The sequence below is a fragment of the Homalodisca vitripennis genome, chromosome 2, assembly GCF_021130785.1.
Source record: "Homalodisca vitripennis isolate AUS2020 chromosome 2, UT_GWSS_2.1, whole genome shotgun sequence".
NCBI lineage: Eukaryota > Metazoa > Arthropoda > Insecta > Hemiptera > Cicadellidae > Homalodisca > Homalodisca vitripennis.
In genome coordinates, this window is record NC_060208.1 from 139,344,892 (window position 1) to 139,367,116 (window position 22,225).

The following is a 22,225-nucleotide window of genomic DNA, read 5'->3' on the forward strand; positions in this document are numbered from 1 at the left end:
GGAGTCATGTCTGTAACAGCTGCACTAAGAGGGAGGTGAACTGGAGCTAAACGCAACATGTATATTGAATGAACCCTTCCCACCATAGCTACGCTATGCCTAAAACATTCGGTTGGTCCACTGTGCTTAGAGATTGTGTCAGAAACATCATAGTGCACTCAATAGTGCACCTTATATGACAATGTGAATGCCAATTCGTTCTTGTAGAAAAATAAAAATAATTGACACAGTTGTTGTGTTGGTGTAGTTATGTAGAATTGTTTCAATATAAGTTATTGGTCTGTGTAAAGTCTTCTGATTTAATATTGAATCATAAATTATCTTGAAAAATTGTTTTACTAGCACATTCTTTTCATTTGTCAAAATCTAGATTTTATTTTGCACACATTTTTGAGTTATCAGAAACCAAATTATTCTGGGATAATGGAATGCATATTATCAAAACTGATTTGAACTTTAATAATAGATTTTTACATGTGTTTCCGTCCATATTCCATCATTGCATTGGAAGGATATGGTCACATGTGCTGACTGTTGTCCAGCTCTTCACTTCACTAAGTACATCAGGTTCTAGAAAAATGCCTAATCTCTGTATTAATTGCGCTCTTAATTTAACTAGATTCACCAATGAGGCGGACACAAAGTGGTTTGATACAAATCTTTCAAACACAACCAGAAACTACCTCGGGGAAGATGCTGATGTTTACGATGACAGTGAGACATATTTTGTTGATTTCCTGAGAGATGTTCCGGAGCCAACTGGGGATGAACCGGATGATTTTGTACTGGAAGCACCAAAAATATATGAAGAAATACCAAGGCAAAAATTAATTCCTTACTATTAACTTTTCACTTACCCGAACAACGTTCTTGTATAAGCATCAACAGCTGATGATATGTGTCTCTCACTAAAAAATAGTCCTTTTCCAATAGACATATGTAATAATTATAAATTCTAATGAGTAACATTCAAATTTTCTGGTTCATCTCACATTTTGATGTGGTATGAACAGGGAAACTTGATATGTTAGTTATGACGCCGGCCACATATTCTGGTTATAAGAACTAAAATTTTAACAATTCATTAAGCAACAACATTTTAAGGTTATTATATAAAAGTTATTACTGTATGAGGTTATGTAAGATATGAATTAAAATTGAATTTTAAAGTATTTATTTGTTAAAGTGTAATTTTTCTTTGTAAAATTTGTTCATTGCACATTATTTCAATATTGCACTAAAATAATAACTTTAAATCAGAAATTTTACAGTATGAAACTTTCCATGGGCTAATATATTTATTATAAGTTCTATACAATTCAATTAATATGAATTATGAGAGCATAGTATTTTAATAAAATAAACTTCTCAAACGTTAAATGGTTGTTAGTGAAAATACCAACATAAATATTATTTCTCTGTTTATAATGGTGTTTACTGATTTTTGAGTCTAAACAAATTTTGTCCACTATCATTTAAAAATCAATTGTACATCCCATTAAAATAAAATTTGGTTCTACGCTGATAATTGTTAACATACACCAACGTGTTATTATACTTACAAAAGCTTATGAAACATTAATAAAATAGTTTATTTCTATTACTCTCTAGCTGTTTACTGTTTATTAAATAACTACTGACAATTGACAGTTTTAATTTAATTTTTTATTATTTTAGTTGGGAGTTCCTCAAAGAGAAGCTTCTCATGTATATGGCAGGCTACAACGAGTATGTGAGGGGTTTGCCTATGGATCTGGTATTTTTCCGAGATGCAATGATTCATCTCATGAAGATCTCTCGGATAATCCGCACTGCTCGAGGCAATGCATTGTTAGTTGGAGTGGGAGGCTCTGGCAAACAGTCACTGACAAGATTGGCTTCCTTCATTGCCAATTATCAGACACATCAGATTACACTTACAAGGTGTGCTAAGATTGAGTTTTGTATCTGGTAAAATATAAAATAAAGGTATAGTAAAAGAGTTTTCAGGATTGTTATCAAATTTAAACAGTTGTTCACTATCATTAATTAATTCATTAATGATAATTTCTAAGAATTGAAGGATTTCATTGGAATTGATATGCAACATTATAATGTAGTATCAACATAAAAAAAACTATCAAATGGATAAAAAAATATGTTCTGCCAGTACGTGCAACTGAGAAATATCAATGAGGTCAGAATGGAGTATGATCAATTCTTTTCATAACTGTTGTCAAAGGCTGCAGGTACTCTTTGACAAACAGCTAAATGTTATAACATTTGGAAATACTATACTGTCTTTAGAATAGTGAGATTAACATTTTATGTGGGGTTTTTAAACAAGTACAGTGTCTTATTCAGTGTCATAATGATCTTCAAGAAGTTATCACTTTGATGAAAATGTCAGTGGCTGATCCATGTCAATCATGTACTGGAACATGTTTACTCCTGCTTCTTTTTGTTTAAGGAGTAACATTTTTGGAATCTTAGGCAAAACAATATGACAAAATCATAACAATTCTTATATGCCAAATACATAATCAATGAAATAGATAGATTTCCGACCTAATATCATCGATTGATATTTGGTTGTTCATACACGTATTTCTCTTAAATGTAACCAATATTTGCGATCTGCAGTGGAAGCAAAGACCCATTCCTGCGATCATCTTTTATGGCTGTACGATTATCATGAAAACGCCTACGTCATACACTGTAATTTGTATCATCACATTCTCTCCCTTTACTATATTCAAAGCATCAAGTATCTCTCAGATGGTAATAAAAAGAAACAGAGCTAAATGTTGTCACATTGCAATAAAGATGACATTTCAAATGTGACAAAAACATGCATAATTTGACAGAAATTGGTAAAAGTCCCTTGGACTCTTTGACTTTTATCTTATTTATGTATTGAGAAAATCTGTTGCACATTTTAGTAGGATAATTAAATTAAAATTATTGGTGTAACATTGGAAATTAAACTAAGAAATATTAATACAAAAGAGGTTTTATGAAAAAAGTTATGTGATTATATATAAAAGCTTTGGACATAATTGCCATTTAGGGCTTTATTTTGTTTTACATATACAACACATGCTATTTCTTGTTTGATGGAATAGAAAGATCCAGCAGACACATGTGGTGTTGAGTCATATAATTCTCTCTGATTTTATGAAAATAATTCTTTATTTTCAGATCCTATAACGTTTCAAATTTTCAAGACGACTTGAAGTTCTTGTATCGTGTTTCTGGACTGCAAGGGAAAGGGATAACTTTTATTTTCACAGACAATGATATAAAGGATGAAGCTTTTCTTGAATTTCTAAATAATGTGCTGAGTGCTGGAGAAGTATGTTTCACATTACTTAAATATTATATAGTTGTACTTGTACAGGTATTAGTACTGTGTATAACATGGATTAGAATAGTTAATAATATTTAATATGTTTTGAAGAGGAAGATTTTCAAGGTATCAATTTAGGATTGTATTACCATATGATAAAAATCAATCAATAATATTGAAAACTAATGAGATCTTGTCGTTACACAATAGTAATATTGAAGTTGAAATGGTAAAATCACTTTAAAAAGTGTGTTAGTCATATTTTGTAAACTTGTATTGTAAAATAAATTTAGAACAAATAAAAGTAAAAAAAAAAAATGTTTATCAAACTAAATGTACTCAATGAGTGTATATCATTACAATAATAGTATAATAATAATAAGCACAGAAAAAGGTTGCAATTTCGATAAGATAAATAATTTGTCAAACTTCCTTTATAAATAAAAATACTTTTGGTATGTATAACTATAATTTCCAGCAGCATGTTGTAGTAATTACTGAGTGTAAATTCTTATACACTAAACCAAAGAACATTGTAAAAAATGTGCTAGTGTGAATAAAAAATCTAATCATAATTTTCATTGTACTTTTAGAAAAAATTACAGTAGTTTTGTACAAATTGAATGGTGAAAGTTTGACGTAAAAATTTAATTGGCTACCAAGTAAATAAATAAAGAATAGAATATTACACTGCAGGACAGGAGGTGTCCTACTCAATAATCGGCTACCCTAGTATGTCAGAACAGTTTCTGTCCTTCAAGCGACATGACCACTTATTACTAATGGGACAAACACTGTTTTGGTCAACTCCTAAGGGTTACAATACATAGAAATTCAAAGTCTGAAAGTGTCCATAAAACCTCAAAATGGGGTCAGTGGCAAGATGAAAAAACAATGAGTGATCATACTATTTCACAACTCTCCTGAAATAAGTCTTATTTGCAGGAGCGGCGTTAGGGTAGGGCGCGGTTGGGCGACCGCCCAGGGGCGCCGGATGAAAAGGCGTGACATTGCCTTTTTTCGTATATAATTGAATTGCAGTTAGAGGGGCCGAAGAAACCTCGCCCAGACGCTAGTAGTGCTAAAACCGGCACTGCTTATTTTACAGTGTTTCCAGTGAATTTAACATAGTAAATTATTTAAAAACTAAAGTTATAGAAGTTGATATAGTTACACTTCATAGTATAACTATATCACACCTACACTACTACATTTTTGTGACTACATTACCTTTTCAACGGGAAAAGGGAAAATGAGTTGTGTATTGTTCAGAAGAAGAGGGTTTATGGTTTAAATTTGGAAAAACTATTGCAAAATTTATTTTGATTGTATCAATTTAATACCAGCCTACTGAACAAAGACCACACATAATTTCCTAATCAGCAGGTTAATCACTTGTAACTTTGTTTCTTGATCAACTACATTGACTGAATTGTTTACAGGTCGCTAACCTGTTTGCAAAAGATGAACTAGATGAAATAACAAATGAATTGGTTCCCATCATGAAAAAGAAGCAACCCAAGCGTCCACCAACCAGAGATAATTTGTATGATTTTTTCATCTCGTCAGCTCGGAACAATCTCCACATCACTTTGTGCTTTTCTCCTGTTAGTGCAAACTTTTTTCTATAACAGTATAAATTTTATTTTGATATAAGATACATTTAAATTAAGTTGTTTAAGTTGCTCTCATTTTTTTCCTTAACGGTTTGTATCCTACTCATGAAAGAAAGTTACAGGTTATACAGCAATAAAAATCTTAAGTTGAAAAACATTAAATATTAAGGATCTTTGTGGAATCAACAGCTTTATTTTGAAGATAAGAATGATATAGCCATTCTAAATTGTACACCAGGTGTTCCAAGTTTCACTTTCACCCCTCCTCCTATTACCTTTTGAAAAAGAAATATATCAACCAATATCAAAAGGGGATCATTATAAGACCGAAAATCATGGGTTTTGGGGATGTAAGAACTTCATCACCAATTCCTAAATGAAAAATAATCGTGGTGTAAGTTACAATTTTTAAATGTAAACCTTCATTGAGTGAAATCTCATTTTAAAGGTCCTTTAAAAAAATAACAATGCCATAAACCTTTGTCTCAGTTCTGTACAAATGACAATCTGTCGTAATTTAAAAAAATGTGCTAAAAATCAATACTTTTGTTAACAGCTGTGATATTAATTATTTAGTACAGTTAATAAATTTAAATCTTATGTTAACCTTTTGTGAGCTCAAAGTAAATGCTCAAAATGCCCCTCATTTACTTCTTGACATAAATAATGCCTGGACTCATAGACATATTGTGTTACATTACTTAAGATTTCTGGCATGACTAACACTTTAAATATACATGAAAGTTTTCAAAGTTTTTGTGGTTGTACAATTAACTTTTTAAAATCCCCAAAAGAAAAAACTAGGTGAGTAGGATCAGTTAAGCGAGCTGTCACTTCACAGCACCACATCGACCTATCCATCTATCTAGAAAAGTTTGGTCTAAGAATGCTCTAATGTTTATGTCATAGTGCAATGGAGCACCATCTTGTTGGAAATAAGGATTGAAATTGCCTCGAGTTATTTCTTTTATAACAGGGATAATATTACATTCCAATATTTCTAAATAATGTAGACTGTTAAAATTACTCAATAAAGGTTCAACAACAGAAATCCATTAAATCCCTGTTTAGACATTAAAGTTCTGAGGACATTGGGTATGGTTTTCAATAATCCAATATGAGTTTGTGTTTGACAAATATTGACAATCCAGTGTTCCATGAAAATAATGCTGCTTCGTCACTGAAACAAGTTCCAGAAAAAACTCAGCACTTTCTTCAATCTTCTTCAGCATCACTTCACAAAATTGTATCCCTCAATCAAAATCATCTTCATTTTACTCATGGTGACATTCACATTAATTGTATGAAAAGAAAACTATTGATGGTAAGCATATTTTTTTTAATTACACTTTTATGGCTGCCATTTTGTACTTGATTGAAATGGACACCTTTAATTTATGGCAATATTCTTCTTTTAAAAGGTCCTTTAAAATCAGATGTCACTCAATGGCAGTTTACATTTAAATATTTTAACTTACTCCCCCAATTCCCCATTTAGGTTTGTGTGTTCCCTCCATGATTGCTGGATGATGTATTTCTGTTCAAAAACTTAATAGGAGGGAGTGGGACTTTGGAGATACCTGTATAACTTCTTTCAATAATTTCTAATACATTTTTATATAAATTCTCTGTTTAAATTAAACAATAAAACAGAAATCAAACATTTATACAGTAGATATACATAACGTTTGTGGCAAAAAGCGAATACCATAAACAATAAAATTACCATCAGCTTCTGTGTAAAATATTTGTGATTTTTAATAAAAAATTAAATTAAAATGATTGAGAAGATAATTATCTTATATTCAAACCAAGGAATCATTTGGTTGTCTTGATTTTAAAATTAGCTGATGTGTGATTTTAAAATTTCTGCTAAAATTTAATTTTTACTTTTTTTATTAAGTTTGAATTTAACCATCTGTTCCGAGTTTTGTTTCTGACTAAGTATTGTTTCTGCCAATATATTTCTCTCTGATTTACATTTATTTTACTTGATGGAGTTATTTGACTTTCAATAACACTGTTGAATAGTAAATTTATATTTTTGTTAAAAAAACTGAAATTAGAAAAAGTCTAATTTAATGTTCAGTGGGCAATATTTTATTTTATTTAAAGGGCAATAAATATGATCAAATAGTTTTGGAAATATGGAGAAAAAATTTAATAATTTGGTTTGTTATAAATTGGAGTCATTAACAAGCCCTTTTGTTCTTGAATATGCTTAAATTAAAAAGGTCTTTAAAAGCTGAAGTAAATGTTAAACTTAAATAATTTTCACACCTATATATTAATGGTAATGTTCTAAAGTGGCAGGTTATTGTAATGTTTACTTTTAACTTGTATTGTTTGTAAAGTATCAAACTTACAGTTACATTTGCCATCAGGTTGGAGAAAAGTTCCGATCTCGGTCCTTAAAGTTCCCGGGATTAATCTCCGGATGTACAATGGACTGGTTCTCCCGATGGCCCAAAGACGCTTTAGTTGCCGTCTCCAACCATTTTCTGGTTAACTTTCCAATAGTGAGCACTGCGACTGTCAAGCAGTCTCTCATTGCTATCATGGCCGATGTTCAGGATATAGTAGCAGACACTTGCATTCAGTATTACGCCAGGTCAGTGGAAACCCAGATCAGTTTACTTTTTAGCTTTTACTGATCCTACGATGGCTTGTGTGCGACCAGTGTGTTCTAATTATTATTTCGAATTAAAACTGAATATCAATCAATCAATGACAGAATAATCAAGCTATCGATTGAGGTATATTATTACTTAGTAAATAAAACTACTTTATTCCTCTTTTTATGGTTAGAAGAAACGTCTTGTGTGAGCAACTTTTTTGACTGTGACCAGCTGACCGGGCCGACTGTCTTATCAGTTATGTCCATTGTCGTTGTGTTTTGGAGTCTATCTAATTGATTTATTTTTAGTTTATATTTTGTTTTTTGGTTGTTTTTAATATGGGTGATAAAGTCACACTTAATTTTAGGAACAAAGCGAGTGATTTGAGAGAACCATTAGCTTAATTGGAATCGGCATCCTTATCAGACTTGTTCAAGGTTAAATGTTTCATGAATAAAAAAACTATAGCAACAATAATAAGCGAGTATTATTATACCTTTGGTTTTCCTGAAAACAATGATCTATAATAAGTCATATATTAGTTAAATTCCAGTGTTGTAAAGCAATTGTACAAAAATACTGAAAATACAATGTTGGTGGATTTTGTGATTAAGTTCAAAAATTGCCAAAAAAGTAAAATTTGTTTTAAATAAAAGTGCAAAAAAAAAAATATATATATATATATTAGTATAAAATTGTGTTTATTTTGTATGATTTGAAATTTATAAAAGCCTTTCACACATATATGGTGAGATAGTGCAAAGTGTAAAAAATTCAAACAAATTTGTATCAAGAATATTAAAAAAAACTTGTTTAAACTACAAAAACTATATTTCTAAATTATTTATGATATTTATTGTTATTAAGTTTTTTTTTAGTTTGAGACTGTGAAGTTGAAAAGAAGGAATACAATAAAGAATCACTTTATTTCAATAAAAGAAAGTTAAATGTTTCTCAGCATGAAGTGGACGGGTATGCTTTCACAGTATTTAATCATTGGAAGATAAATGAAATATCTTCATGAGCAAAGGAAAAAGAGATATATAGGCTAGACACTTTTCGAAAAATATTTTAGAACTCAGCTTTTTTTTAAAGTAAAATAAATGTTAATGAAGATAATTTATTATTATTATTTGGAATATTCTGAAAACAATGATATATAATAAGCCACATTTACATTGAATTTCCAGTGTTGTAAAGCCATTATACAAAGTGGGTTCTTAGTGGATTTTGCATAATAATAAGTTGTACACTTGAAGAATTTTGAGAGGTATATAACAGTTTAATGTAACTCTTACAAATGGCTAAAGTACAGGAGCAAAAACATCAAAAATACGCAAATAATTAGGTACCGGTTTCTGAAATGTTTACTTACTGTCATGTATATGGCAGTGCCAGAATGCGAGCGGCCTAACTGCCATCACCTATGGCATCCCCTCGAGTCATCTGAAACAATGAGAACTTGAAGGCTATAGTCAGGATGAAGGGTAAAGGCAGCCTTATGTTTTTGTCCTAGATCTCAATGTTAGCGTGTGTACATGAATTTTATTGGTTGAGGTTTCTTTTTGATTGTTATTTATTGCAGATTTCGTCGCCAATCTTTTGTGACACCAAAGTCGTTTCTCTCCTTCCTCGATGGATACAAGACTATCTATGCACAGCGGCAGGCAGATATCAATGTATTGGCAGAGCAGATGAACATGGGCCTGGAAAAGCTGCGGGAGGCAGCTATTAGTGTTGATGAGCTGCGCAAGGACCTGGTGGAAAAGGAAAAAGACATTCTGGTCGCTTCAGCAAAGGCTGAGGAGGTAAGGTTAGGAAGTGAAATAACCCTACCCATAACCAACCTAACCATACCCTTCATTCATAGTTCACCTTAAAACTTGTGTTTGTAATGTCTTATCTGTTGAATATGAGTGGAAACCTAATCGACTCTGGATGCAGGTCCTGTCAGGAGTGACCCAGGTGGCCAGTGTGGCTGAGAAGGTGAAGGCAGAAGTAAAGGAGGTGGCCGACCGAGCCACAGCCATTGTAGAAGAGATTGCAGTGGACAAGGCTATAGCTGAAGAGAAACTGGAGGATGCCAGGCCTGCACTGGAAGAGGCAGAAGCTGCTTTACTTGTGAGTTCAGTATTTGGACTTTTCTTATAATTGACTTATTATTGATTTATGTAGCTTTAGTTATTCACATTCAACATAACTCAAATATTCCTGACGTTTAAGTCTAGATGCACGATAAATTATTGATTTTAAAAAACACATTTAGTTAGGTTTAACCTGTATCAGACCAGACTGTATAGTTAGTGTACTACAGTCTTGTACATAGTATATGCACTGTGTTCTTATGATTACACTATGCTGTTTATGGGTTAATGTGATTGACCGATTTACGTAAAAAAATTTGTTGTATAATTAATTCTACAGTTCTAAAAAATTAGAAAACGTAATAATTCAGAATTTAGGTTCTTTAACTGTTACTGTTATATTATACATTCATTGTGCGTTACAGATAATTAAATAATATACTAACAAGACAGATATTTTGAAAATGCTGTTACACCTTAAACTTTGTTGTGTTGGTTTATAATTTTTATCTTTTAATTTTTTCACTTCTCTCTGTAAATTAACTTACAACAAATTAAAAAAGGTAAATTCTCTTTCTTTCTTGGTATAAGAACTGTTTCTATTTGATCATCCTACAGGATCTCCATTGAAATATAATGGGGGGGAGAGAGGTTTTAATTGTCTCTCCTTGACTAGCAAGTAACATTCTTGATCCCAGTGATGGCAGTTTGACTGAATTATACTGTATTTCCTACTTTTATATTATTTATGTACAGTGATTGACCTATTATTTATAGACTATTAAAGCAGCTGACATAGCCACTGTGAGGAAACTGGGCAAGCCACCGTACCTGGTCACCCTGATCATGGACGTTGTGCTGATATTGTTCCAGCGTAAAGTGGATCAGGTCAGGCCCGACATGGAGAAGAACTTTTTCTTTCCCAATTGGGCGGAATCATTGAAGGTACTCTTAGTTTATTAAATTGTTTGACAAACATTTTTAGATCATGACCAAAATTGAACACAATGTGGCTGTTTTTCTGCGTTTTATGCTGTATTGTTGGATACATTTTTCTCTTTAATATATACTCTTCCTTTAATATATAAAGGAAAGCACCAAACAAAGTTTTCTGTACTTAACACACAACTATACTGAATAGCCTCTGATACGCCAAACAAATGTAAAAGTGCAATGTTTTAAGGCACAAAACATCTTTGTTTAACGTTCATCATTAACAAATTGTTAATTTTAAATGATTGAGGATTCACAGACGTTTGCTATCATTATGTTACAATGAACTGTGTTCTGTTTTCATCTTATACAGGTTAAGAAACTTGCCAACAAAAACAAGAAATACAGAAGAAAAATTAATCCTTTTAAAGCTACAAATATTGGTGTGAGCGATTTGTAAATATATATACGAGGTCTGCACAAAAAGTATCCGACCGCCAACCAGTAGGCAGCTGCGGTGTAACCAACCGGCTCGAACCGGTTATTGGAGGGGAGGGACGAGCCTACTCCTTCCCATATTAGGCATTGAATACGATCCGGTCACTCAGTGAGTCACAGCGCTCTGTTCCGTACAGTACTGCCGTGTGTGTGCGTCGCATTTCAATATGACTGAACGTGTTGAGCAGCACATTTGCATTAAATTTTGCCAAAAACTTGGCCATTCAGCATCAGAGACGATTACTATGATACGGAAAGTTTCTGGTCTTCAACGGCCAGAATTGCTGAAAATGTTGAACGTGTTTGACCCAGATACCGCATCAGCAGTGCTACACCATATGTGACAAGGCCGCTGACCCAGATACCGCGTCAGCAGTGCTTATGCTACGACAAAACCTTTTAGCTGACTGCAGTACAACTAACACTGTACTGCTTCTATCTGGCTGACAAGGAATTGATTACCCATAAATCAAACACATTTATTTTCAACTTCTGACTAATTCTGACCACTAGAAGTCTGCCAATTACTTGACAAGGTGTCTCAGTGGTGATGAATTGAGTAGTTGCCACTGAGTACCATGTATAGTAATACACTGGTCTACAGGTATCTTACATTTTTGACATGGTTATTGACTACCTTAAATCAATCTAAATTTTACAGTGCAATTCCTTATACCTGACCTTTTTTGTAATTACTGATACTCTTAAGAATGCCATCAAATATATCCCTGTGGTATATGCTCAATAGGAGTAAAATACTCAGGATTAAAGTGCACTGGTACATGTGAATTGTGGTACCATGCTGGCTGTCAGAATATCAGTGAAAAAACTCTTAAAAAAATGTCCTTCAATAAAATAAATGACTGGAAATGCAACAAATGTAATACAGACTCTTCAAACCTACTTTCTCAAGTGACAGCTGATTCAAATATAAGCTTCCCCTGTAACACAAACATGAACAATGGTTCTGATTCTCCAAACATTTCTATTAAAGAACTTGAACATAGCCTAATTGAGAACAACTTTTTTGAAAACACAGCCAGTAAAGAAGCTTGAAATGGCTGCAAAAATAGGCTCTGTACTACTCAACGAGAATAATACCTTGAAAGAACAAAACATCAGAACTCAAAGCTGAACTTGCTAACTGTGAAGAACAGATTGAAGAACTTAATAATGAAAAAGAAAGATACACAGAGAGACTAGAAGCACTACAACGCTGTCTAGACGATATGCAAACTTCACTTGATAGAGAAACCCAACTGCGACGGAAAAACCAAGATACCTTTGATGAGCATGAGTGTAAAATGGGCCAAATAATTGATGATTACATTTGTAAGATGAATGAGAAAGACAAAATAATAAAAACCCTGCAAGTTAAATTTGAAAATCAAATCAACATCAATATGTCCAAATCAACCATCAGTACCACTTCTCAGACCCAAGGCATCGAGAATGATCCCCTCATCTGCAAACAGCCTCTCCATATCTGCTGCTCCAAATCCTAAACATAAATAAAAAACAAGAAAATATGGAAAAATATGATGATAGCATTGTCTTCACAGCTTCAACAGTTGTCTACTAATCAAACAAAACAGCTCAGCAATTTGGATCATTTACCTGTGGAGAGTAAACCTATCTGCACTCAAAATTTAAATTATGACCTGACTAACCCCAGGGACAAATGAATCACTGACTTCGACCCCAGGAGCCAGAACAAACCTGCAGACAAAAACTGAACGAAAGTACATTGACTAACGCCTATCCAACATCAACCCCAGGAGCCAGACAAACCTGCCGTCAAAAAACTGAACAGAAGCACAATGACCAAAGACTACCCAACATCAACCCCCAGGAGCCAGACAAACCTGCCGTCAAAAACTGAGTGAGTTGAAAAAACCTTCTACTAACAATAAAAGAAACAACGTTTTCAGTGTTTCCTTACAGGTAGCAAGATTTACAGCTAATAAGGACAGGCAAGGGGGTGTGAATCCAAAAATAAAAGTGCTGGCAAAGAAACCGCCAATAACTGCAAAAGTCCGCAGTCACAATGAAGCTCTAGAAGAATTCTTCGTAAAGCACATAGAATTCTACAAAAAAATCAATGAGAGCTATAAAAGTAGTGCTATTGAATTAGAATTGCTGCCAGAGCACTCTGAACCTAACCCTTCAGATGAACCTTGCACACACATGGCAACCTCCTCAACAGGTCCTTTTTTAGAGGACAGCCACCTGAAAAAGGCCAAAGAATAACAATTAACACTCAAAGGCCTTGGTTTGGATGGAGAAAACATATTGTCGATTTTCCATCAAAATGTCGACCGCATCAGTAACAAGGTGGAGAGATTAAACCATTTATTATCTTCTCTCACAAGCCAGATTTGTAGTTGTTACAGAAACACGGACAACATGCAAATAACATCATAAATACACAATTAAATGGTTATACTCTGGTCTCCGCATTTGGAAGAGTGCATAACATTAAAGGAGGGGTAGCAATTTACAAAAGTAACAAAAATAGAGAATGAAACTACAAGTTTGGAAATGGAACATCTCAGTATACCCCTAGTCTGTGAAGTAACAGTTGCCTCTATCAAACTTTCTGGAAAAGAACAACTTTTATATGATAGGTGTATATCGGCCTCCTAATAAATCTGATTGACATCACAGCAGAAGCTATTCAAGGTCCTTCATAAAGTTCTGGATAACATTCCGACTCACAGCAGAATTATTTTGATTGGGGATATAAATATTGACATTTTAAGACCTACTAGGGAAACTATTATGTTTGATGAATTTCTTTTGTCCCATAACATGACACGACTCCAACTTTCGGCGACCAGAGTATTTCAAGGTCATCAGTCCTCCATAGATGCTATCTGCACAAATGCTGAAATTGATGAATCTCAAGTGAAAATTCTCCATACTGGTATAAGTGACCATTTCGGACAACTTTGTTATCTGCCTCTGTCTGTTGAATAAAAAAAAAACTACTACCTCCTCTCATCGACATGTAAGTCCAGAGAACTTAACAAATCTCAAACGATATTTGGCTGAGGAATCTTGGACTAATGTACTTCAACAAGATAGTGTGGAAGAGGCCTACAGACAATATTTGAAGACAATAACATACTTTTTAGATTCTCACTTGTCCAATCAAGAAATTCAGAGTTGTGGCAAAACCAAAAGCTCGACCATGCTATGACGAAGAAGCTCTCCGCTTAAAGAAAGATTTTCTTAAAGCAAATGAGAGATATTGTCTTTCTGGCAGCCAAGAGGATAAACAAACTTCTACGCAGCTAAAGAAGGCTTACGACTTAAAACTAAGGACCTTAAGACAAGAGGCTAGTGCTGCTCATATTGACAATGCTGCTAACAAAAATAAGGCTGTTTGGGAGATCATAAACAGCGAGAGAAATCATCAGCACAAGGACACAATTTCTGGATTTGACTTCATAGTTAAAAACGGAGACAAAATTGACGACCCTATAGATATAGCCAACCATTTTTAACAACTATTTCTCAACTATTGCTGATGAAACTCTCAAACAGAACCTGTGCATCAACCCAACAATGCAATTTGTTCAGAACCCACCTGTTGGAATGCCACTGACCTCTATGGAAACCCACATCAATGAAGAAATAAGTAAAGTAATAGACTCACTAAATACAAAATCCTCTTTTGGCTTAAATGAAATATCTCAAAAATTCTAAAATTTTGTAAAAATGAAGTAGCGGTACCGATTTTTTCATATCACACAACTGTCTCTTCTGCATGGTACTTTCCCCTCAAGTATGAAAATTTCCAAAGTTATCCCTCTTCACAAAAAATCCAGTAAACACCACATAGAAAATTTTAGGCCAATATCTTTAATTCCAACTGAATCCAAAATTATTGAGAAAATTGTACTCTCTAGACTTTTCAAGTATCTTCAACTGAACAACCTTTTGACAGAGGAATAGCATGGTTTTATTAAGGGACGATCCACCATGACTGCAATAGTAGATCTGTTGGAGCACATAGTGGACAATATCGAGGCTGGAAATAATGTAGTGGGAGTGCAACTTGACTTGAGTAAGGCATTTGATTGTCTAAGCCATGACTTGATTATAAGAAAACTTTTTTCATCTAGGAATCCAAGGAACAGCACTTTCATGGTTCTCAGCATACCTTGAAGGAAGACGCCAGGGTTGTAGAAGTGACTCAGACCATAAAAAGAATTACTACAATTTCTAGATCTGAGGTCCTGTCAATGGACCGTGGTGTACCGCAAGGATCTGTGTGTTGGGGCCTGTACTTTTTATATTATTTACTAATGATTTTCATAACGTTTTACATTCATACAGTAATTTAGTCATGTATGCTGACGATTCTATGCTATTAACTGCCAATAGCTCAGTGGAAAATCTAGAAATAAATTCATACATTGCTGTTAACATTGCTATGGACTATTGTAGAAACAATGACCTGGTTTTCAATGAATCAAAGACGAAAACAAATTTCATTTGGGAACAAGAAGGATGACATTTCAGATCTACCAAATCTTCAATCTGTCAGCTCAACTAATTATCTTGGAATCATTGTTGATGACAAACTCTCATGGCTAAATCATATTAATAACTTATGCCTTAAACTTAGCTCAGCAAATCTATGCCATAAAAAGGGACGAAAGCTATAAGCACGACAAAAGCCACAATAACAGCCTATCATGCTCTGTTTGAAAGCCATATGAGATATGGCTTAGCGGTTTGGAGTGGTTCAACTGAAAGAAATCTCCAACGAATCCTCATTCTTCAAAAAAAGGCTCTAAGAATCATGGCCGGCTTGGGATGTAGAGAGAGCTGTAGAGGGGTATTCAAAGAGTGGAGGTTATCAACAGTAGTCAGCCTTTATATTGTAGAATGTATTGTGATAGCTACAACTCATAATGTCCAACAGCACCAAGACATTCACTCTTACAATACTAGGCATGCCAATAACTTTACTTTGCCAATCCACAAGTTAACTCTCTCTGAAACAAAAACCAACCTATGCTGGGGCAAAATTCTTCAATAATCTCCCTGATAAGCTGAAGAAAATGGAAGGAAGGAAGTTGAAGAAAAGCCTGCACTCCTGGTTCCAAGAGAGACCCTTTTACTCAGTAAAAGAATTCTTGAATTGGAGAGCCGACTCGCAGAGAATGTGAAGACCTAGGCAGCTATTGACAACAAACCTGGGAAAAATTTTTAAGATAATATGTATTTGACGCCATTTCCTTCTTGATGAATGTGAAAATAAAGAATTGTCTTGTCTTGTCTTGTCTTGTGTTCATGCAGCAATTAATGAAAACCGTCAATTGACTGTCCGAGAGCTGGAAGAAGATTTAGGAATACCAAAATCGTCAGTTTGTAACATTTTACACGAAGATTTAAAAATGAACCGTGTTTCGGCAAAATTTTTTCCTTGGCTGCTGACAGAAGACCAAAAGAACTGTCGACTTAAAATCGTACAGAACAATCTGGATTTGATAAAAAATGACCCAGGGCTATTTAAAAAAGTTATTACTGGTGATGAGTCATGGATTTATGGCTACGACCCTGAAACAAAGGCTCAATCTTCACAGTGGAAAACTCGCAAAGAGCAACGGCCGAAAAAAGTAAGACAAAGTCGAAGCAATGTCAAGACAATGCTGACAGTTTTTTTGACCTGGACAGCGTTGTTCATCACAAATATGCTCCAAGAGGCCAGACAGTGATTAAGGAGTATTATCTTGAGGTCCTAAGGCGGCTATGAGATGCAGTGCGAAGGAAACGACCTGAACTGTGGACAAGCCATGACTGGATCCTGCACCACCACAACACGCCAGCTCATTCCTCAAATCTTATTCAGTGTTTTTTGTTCAAACACGACATCAACCAACTGCGACAGCCTCCCTACAGTCCTGACATAGCTCCTTGTGACTTTTGGTTATTTCCGAAATTAAAAATTCCTTTAAAAGGAAAAAGATTTGATGATGTTGAACAAATAAAACAAAATGCGACAAAGGGCCTGTTAGCCATTCCGCAAAATGAATTTAAGGAGTGTTTCTGTAAGTGGTAGGAGTGGAGAGTGTTTCCGGAGTTGGAATAAAGTAGTGGCTTGTGGAGGAGGGGAGTACTTTGAAGGGGACCAGATTGCTGTTGCCGCTGAGTAATGTCAGTTCATGCCAGACGTCAAGGTCGGATACTTTTTGGACACACCTCGTATATATAAAATGGTACTAGTACTAAAAGCGCCATATTGTTTCAAAATATTCAGATTTAAATTTTCATACTTAAGTAGCCTGTACTGCTTCATTTTACTTAGTTGAACAAGAAAGCAAATGATTTTGTTTAGTTTATATTTTACACTCACCAATGCTTCATGTTATAATCAACCATTCACTGTTGTTTGATTGATTTTCTGTTGGTTGCAATAATGACACTATACAAAAAAATCTTAAAATAATTTTATTTGGTAGAATTTATATTAAACTCAAAATGTTATTATACGAGTATTGTATGGCAAAATCGATTCATACTTATTGAATATGTCTGAAAGTCAGATGCTGTAACACTAAAGAGGCAACAAAACATTGTGGAACAAAATTTGGACACACATGAAACTTTGCGTTTGAGAACAAATATTGGAGTTAAATTAAAAACCAAAACCATCTACACATTAGAATAATAAAACTTATTAAATAAGTATAGTTAAAGAATACTATTCTGTTAATAGTTAGTTATATAATAAGAATATATATTCAAACTAATTTAGCATGTATGCTACTGAACTTGTTTTTTGATGCTGAATCCATCATGATCTTATGAAATTTTATTTTTAGTGACAAATAAATAATTTGATTTGATATATGTACCTCTCACCTCCGTTAACTTGTCTAATGTGTTGACACAAGTTAACAGCATTTGAGCCTTGCCTTGACACACAAATGAAGTTTAGTCTCCATTTTACATGTGGTACATGAAAGGTGTGTTGCAATAATTATGCATCTGTTTTAAGCAGCTATATTTTTTTGTGTTTTATCATTACTTGGTGTAGGGTATCAGGTATGTAATTGGTGTATAAATTCTGTTAATAAGTTTGACGTGTTTATCATCATACTTTTATTCAACCTTTTTACACGCTTAACCTTAATTTTAGGGTAAAAAGGTTGAAATCTAAAGAAAAGAGCAGATATCAATTAGCGAAACATTGTTTTTAATTTGATTAAACATAATAATGGAGAATTTCTATTATAATTTTAATATTTTTTTAAGAGGAACAGGTTTTAAAATCTAACAACAATTTCTGTATAATTTTTAGGTAATGGCAGATACAAAATTCTTGTATAACCTGCAGAACTTTCCAAAGGATAAGATCAATGCAGAGACAGTGGATCTGATGTTGCCATATCTAGAGAACCCTTTGTACACGTTTGAGGGTGCGAAGATAGCATGCGGCAATGTAGCTGGACTGCTACAGTGGACAACAGCCATGAAAGCCTTCTATAATGTCAACAAGGATGTGCTGCCCCTTAAGGTCATTATTTGCTGGGTTTATTGTCACTAAACCATAATTTAAATCATGTAATCAGTGGTTTTAAATAACATTTCACCACATTATCAAGGTGTAGCCAATCTTCCTATTAAACCAGTTGACAACCAAAGACAACAATTGGATGGTTGTTATTATTTATCTAAGTTGTGGTGATACTCCACATGGTGTGCTTGGCAATACTTAACCTAATCTTTGTTTAGAATTCTACTGAGTATATCTTATCTATAAAAACAGTCCACAGTTTGTTTGGCATGTGTCGTGTTATACAGGGTGTTCACAAACTTCGTATTTTTTCTAAAAAAAATTAATATCTCAATATCATATACTTTGATTTTTGTACAGAATAAAACTTTTAAAAATAAATACCTTTGCGTAGTCAAGAATAGTTCGCACACCTTCTCTACTCAAATTTTATAGGTTTCTATCACTTCAGTGTATAGGCCTATAACGCATCATTTCTCTTATTTGCACAGTCAATGTTTAGGGAAGAATTATAGGCTAATTAAAAAATTACTGCTTTACTTAAAAATAAAGCTGCTCGATAGGTTTCAGCACTCACCATTCATTATAAAACAAAGAGAATATTAGAAAATAACTGTTATGTTTAGTAGCCAATGGTGCTGGTCTTGCAAGCTATGGACATATTATATCTTAGCCAGTACAACTGGACATATGAGCTGAGATAATATTGCTGCAAAAATTAACCTGCGCTTCTGACAAAATGGCGGTGGTGAATAGAGCTGGCCATACAAGCTTCAAGGACAAATTATAAATACTTCCTTTGAGTGCATGGGGTTAATATGTTACAGAGCCTACCACTTGACATCATGTGAAAAATTTTACAATTTGTCTCTCTGTAAACATTTATAGACACAATGTATTCTGTTTATTTTTAACCATATTGGGCACAAAGTTTACTTTTGTAAATAAAAAAGCATAAATTATTCAAATGAATACAGTTAACAGAGTACCATAGTAAGCAGAGTGCCACATTAAAAACTATTTTCAGTGGTTTTTTATAATGGGTCTTGTTATTTAAGTGATCTTATTGAAACTTTTAATTTTATAGCTTACCATGGTCAAGGTTGCCAACCAAGATATTATGTCACATATTTTTATAGTTATAAAATATAAAGAAGACCTAAACAAATTACAATGTTTAATCATTTGAAGATCACTGTATAATAGTGATATTAAATCTCTATCACTATATTGAAACTTATAAAAATGGACTAAAAGCAATTGTAAATTCATATTATGTAATGTAGAATCTTAAATTTTGAAAAATGTCAATTTTTTTCTTATGCATCACAACTTTAAGATAAAGATTTATATATTCATTTAATGTAATGTAGAGTTGTATTTGAGTGACTTTGTAGATTAGTGCATAAATGTTTTAAAAAGTAATTAAATATAAATAGAAAACATTATTATTTAACATTGTATTGGGACAATTTTATTTTATAGATAAGTAAGTTCAATTCTTTAATAATTAAACTTGATTTTAGAGTTTTTTTAAAGACAATAATGTTACTGTTTGCAGGCAAACCTCGCAATTCAACAAAACAGGCTGAATATTGCCACGAAAGAATTGAATGAGGCTCAGAAATTGCTAGCAGCCAAGGAGGAAGAACTGGCAGCTGCCCAGCAACAGTTTGATGTAGCCATGGCAGCTAAGCAGGTGGCTTTTTTAACTACTACTTAATGTTTCTTTTTAAATATGTAACCAGTTTAAAGATTTTTGTTTGGACTGTTCTCAAAAATCAAAAGGTTTATTAATGAGCCTAGCTAATGTGCTATGTGTGTTCTCTTATGCTTGGTCTACCTAATTCTGACTTTCCTTTGGTCATTTTAACATAACCGTAAATATTAATTGGCAGAATAATGAGGCTTTACCCTTAGGAGAGTATGTCAATTTTGTCCCTCTGTACTTTCAGTGTTGCAGTAACTTTAGAATTTTAGCTATTGTGCATAGGCGTGTTATTCATAAACAGAATATTTTCAGGTATTGCCATCCAAAAATTCCTTATATCCCTAAAATTTTTTTATTGCCCTTCAGATAAGATTTTTGGTCAGGTTTTGGTCAATCTTGTCAAATATCTTATTTTAATTGTAGAAGTTAAGTACAAAAAACTGGAAACATTTGTAGTTTGTAGCACTTAACTTGATTTAAAATTTTACTACATATTCATCAATAACCAATTTTTCTGTATCAATAATGAAGCTAAACGGCTTTATGAATGCAGAGATGTGACTACAGTCAATATAAGCTTCATTAAATGTTAAAACTCATGTTAACACTTATTTATTGTGACTTTGAAAAAACCTGCTCATATTACTTAGCATTGCTTTATTTTATCAACAGGAAGTTTTGGATGTTGCCAATAAAGTCAAATCAAAAATGGATGCAGCATCTGCCCTCATTAATGGATTAGCTGGGGAACAAGTAAGTATATTTTTTCTAGAAACTTATAATTAAACTTTTTGACTTATTTACATGAAATTGAAATCTTATTAACATTACAAGATCATAAAACATTTTTATAACTGTAAAAGTAATAATGAAGCGATCTCTGTGAAACCAACTACTGACAAAATAAATGAGCACCTAGATACTATTTGATATAAAAAGTCACCATTGGATTAGCTGTGTACATACCCCCATTACCTTTTTGATGTGCACTAGCATTACACTCACATACACTGATGGGGATTGTTCTGTGTTGTAGCCATATAAAAATTCTGGTTAAACTCCTTTAATTTTGTTAATTATTAAAAAAAAAAAAAAAAAAAAAAAAAAAAAAAAAAAAAAAAAAACATTGTTCATGTTGGAAATATGGAGAGTATAGCATTAAGAGAATACAGTAACCGACATTCTTATCATATTCAAGCAAATATGGTTGGAGATCAACTAACTTTGATGTTTGCTGTGCAACAAGGGAAGCTTATACCTTAAGGCATTTATGAAATCTTGAAGATATATTTGGATATAAATAATTATAAACTTGGTTCACTCTTTTATAAATCAAGGACACCTTTTTTGATAACACCGTACTTCTATGTCAATTAATACAACAGGTCCAGATGAAACTAAGATAGGTATTTATAGTTACATATGTTTAAAGTTTTGTGATTCAATATTACTTATAATTTTTTCTTTAAAATAACACATAACTATGAATATGAGGAGATTGCATAATAAAAAATGTATAAAAAGATTTCATTTTGTATTTTTATCGGTTTTTGGTGATTTTGCAGGTAGATCTGACAGTTTTAATTTGCTCAATTACTTCTCATTAATGGCAACTACATGTGTAGGTAAGATGGACGGAGCAGTCACAAGCATTTCGCTCAGAGACAGAACGGCTGGTGGGAGACGTCTTGTTGTTGACTGGTTTCCTTTCATACACAGGCCCCTTCAACCAGGAGTATCGCAACCTGTTGCAAACAACATGGTACAATGAGCTAGTTACACGTAAGATACCTGTCACCGCCAACTTGAACATCACTGAGAATCTGGTTGACACACCAACGGTGAGGAAATTATGTTTTTTTAGGGCTAATACAAAAAACATTGATACCATTATATATTTTAT

General features: G+C 33.3%; 1 protein-coding gene across 1 annotated transcript in view; it reads left to right on the forward strand.

Moving 5' to 3' along the window:
• Nucleotides 1–22,225, forward strand: part of LOC124355822 (dynein axonemal heavy chain 8) — a 154,570-nt gene that overhangs the window by 92,193 nt on the left and 40,152 nt on the right. The window contains exons 44-55 of the mRNA XM_046806976.1: nt 620–820; nt 1,678–1,923; nt 3,181–3,334; nt 4,771–4,935; nt 7,329–7,555; nt 9,148–9,370; nt 9,507–9,683; nt 10,424–10,591; nt 18,396–18,611; nt 20,173–20,310; nt 20,995–21,075; nt 21,948–22,163. Coding sequence (XP_046662932.1) covers nt 620–820; nt 1,678–1,923; nt 3,181–3,334; nt 4,771–4,935; nt 7,329–7,555; nt 9,148–9,370; nt 9,507–9,683; nt 10,424–10,591; nt 18,396–18,611; nt 20,173–20,310; nt 20,995–21,075; nt 21,948–22,163 — 2,212 coding nt within the window. The remainder of the gene's footprint in view (nt 1–619; nt 821–1,677; nt 1,924–3,180; nt 3,335–4,770; nt 4,936–7,328; nt 7,556–9,147; nt 9,371–9,506; nt 9,684–10,423; nt 10,592–18,395; nt 18,612–20,172; nt 20,311–20,994; nt 21,076–21,947; nt 22,164–22,225) is intronic.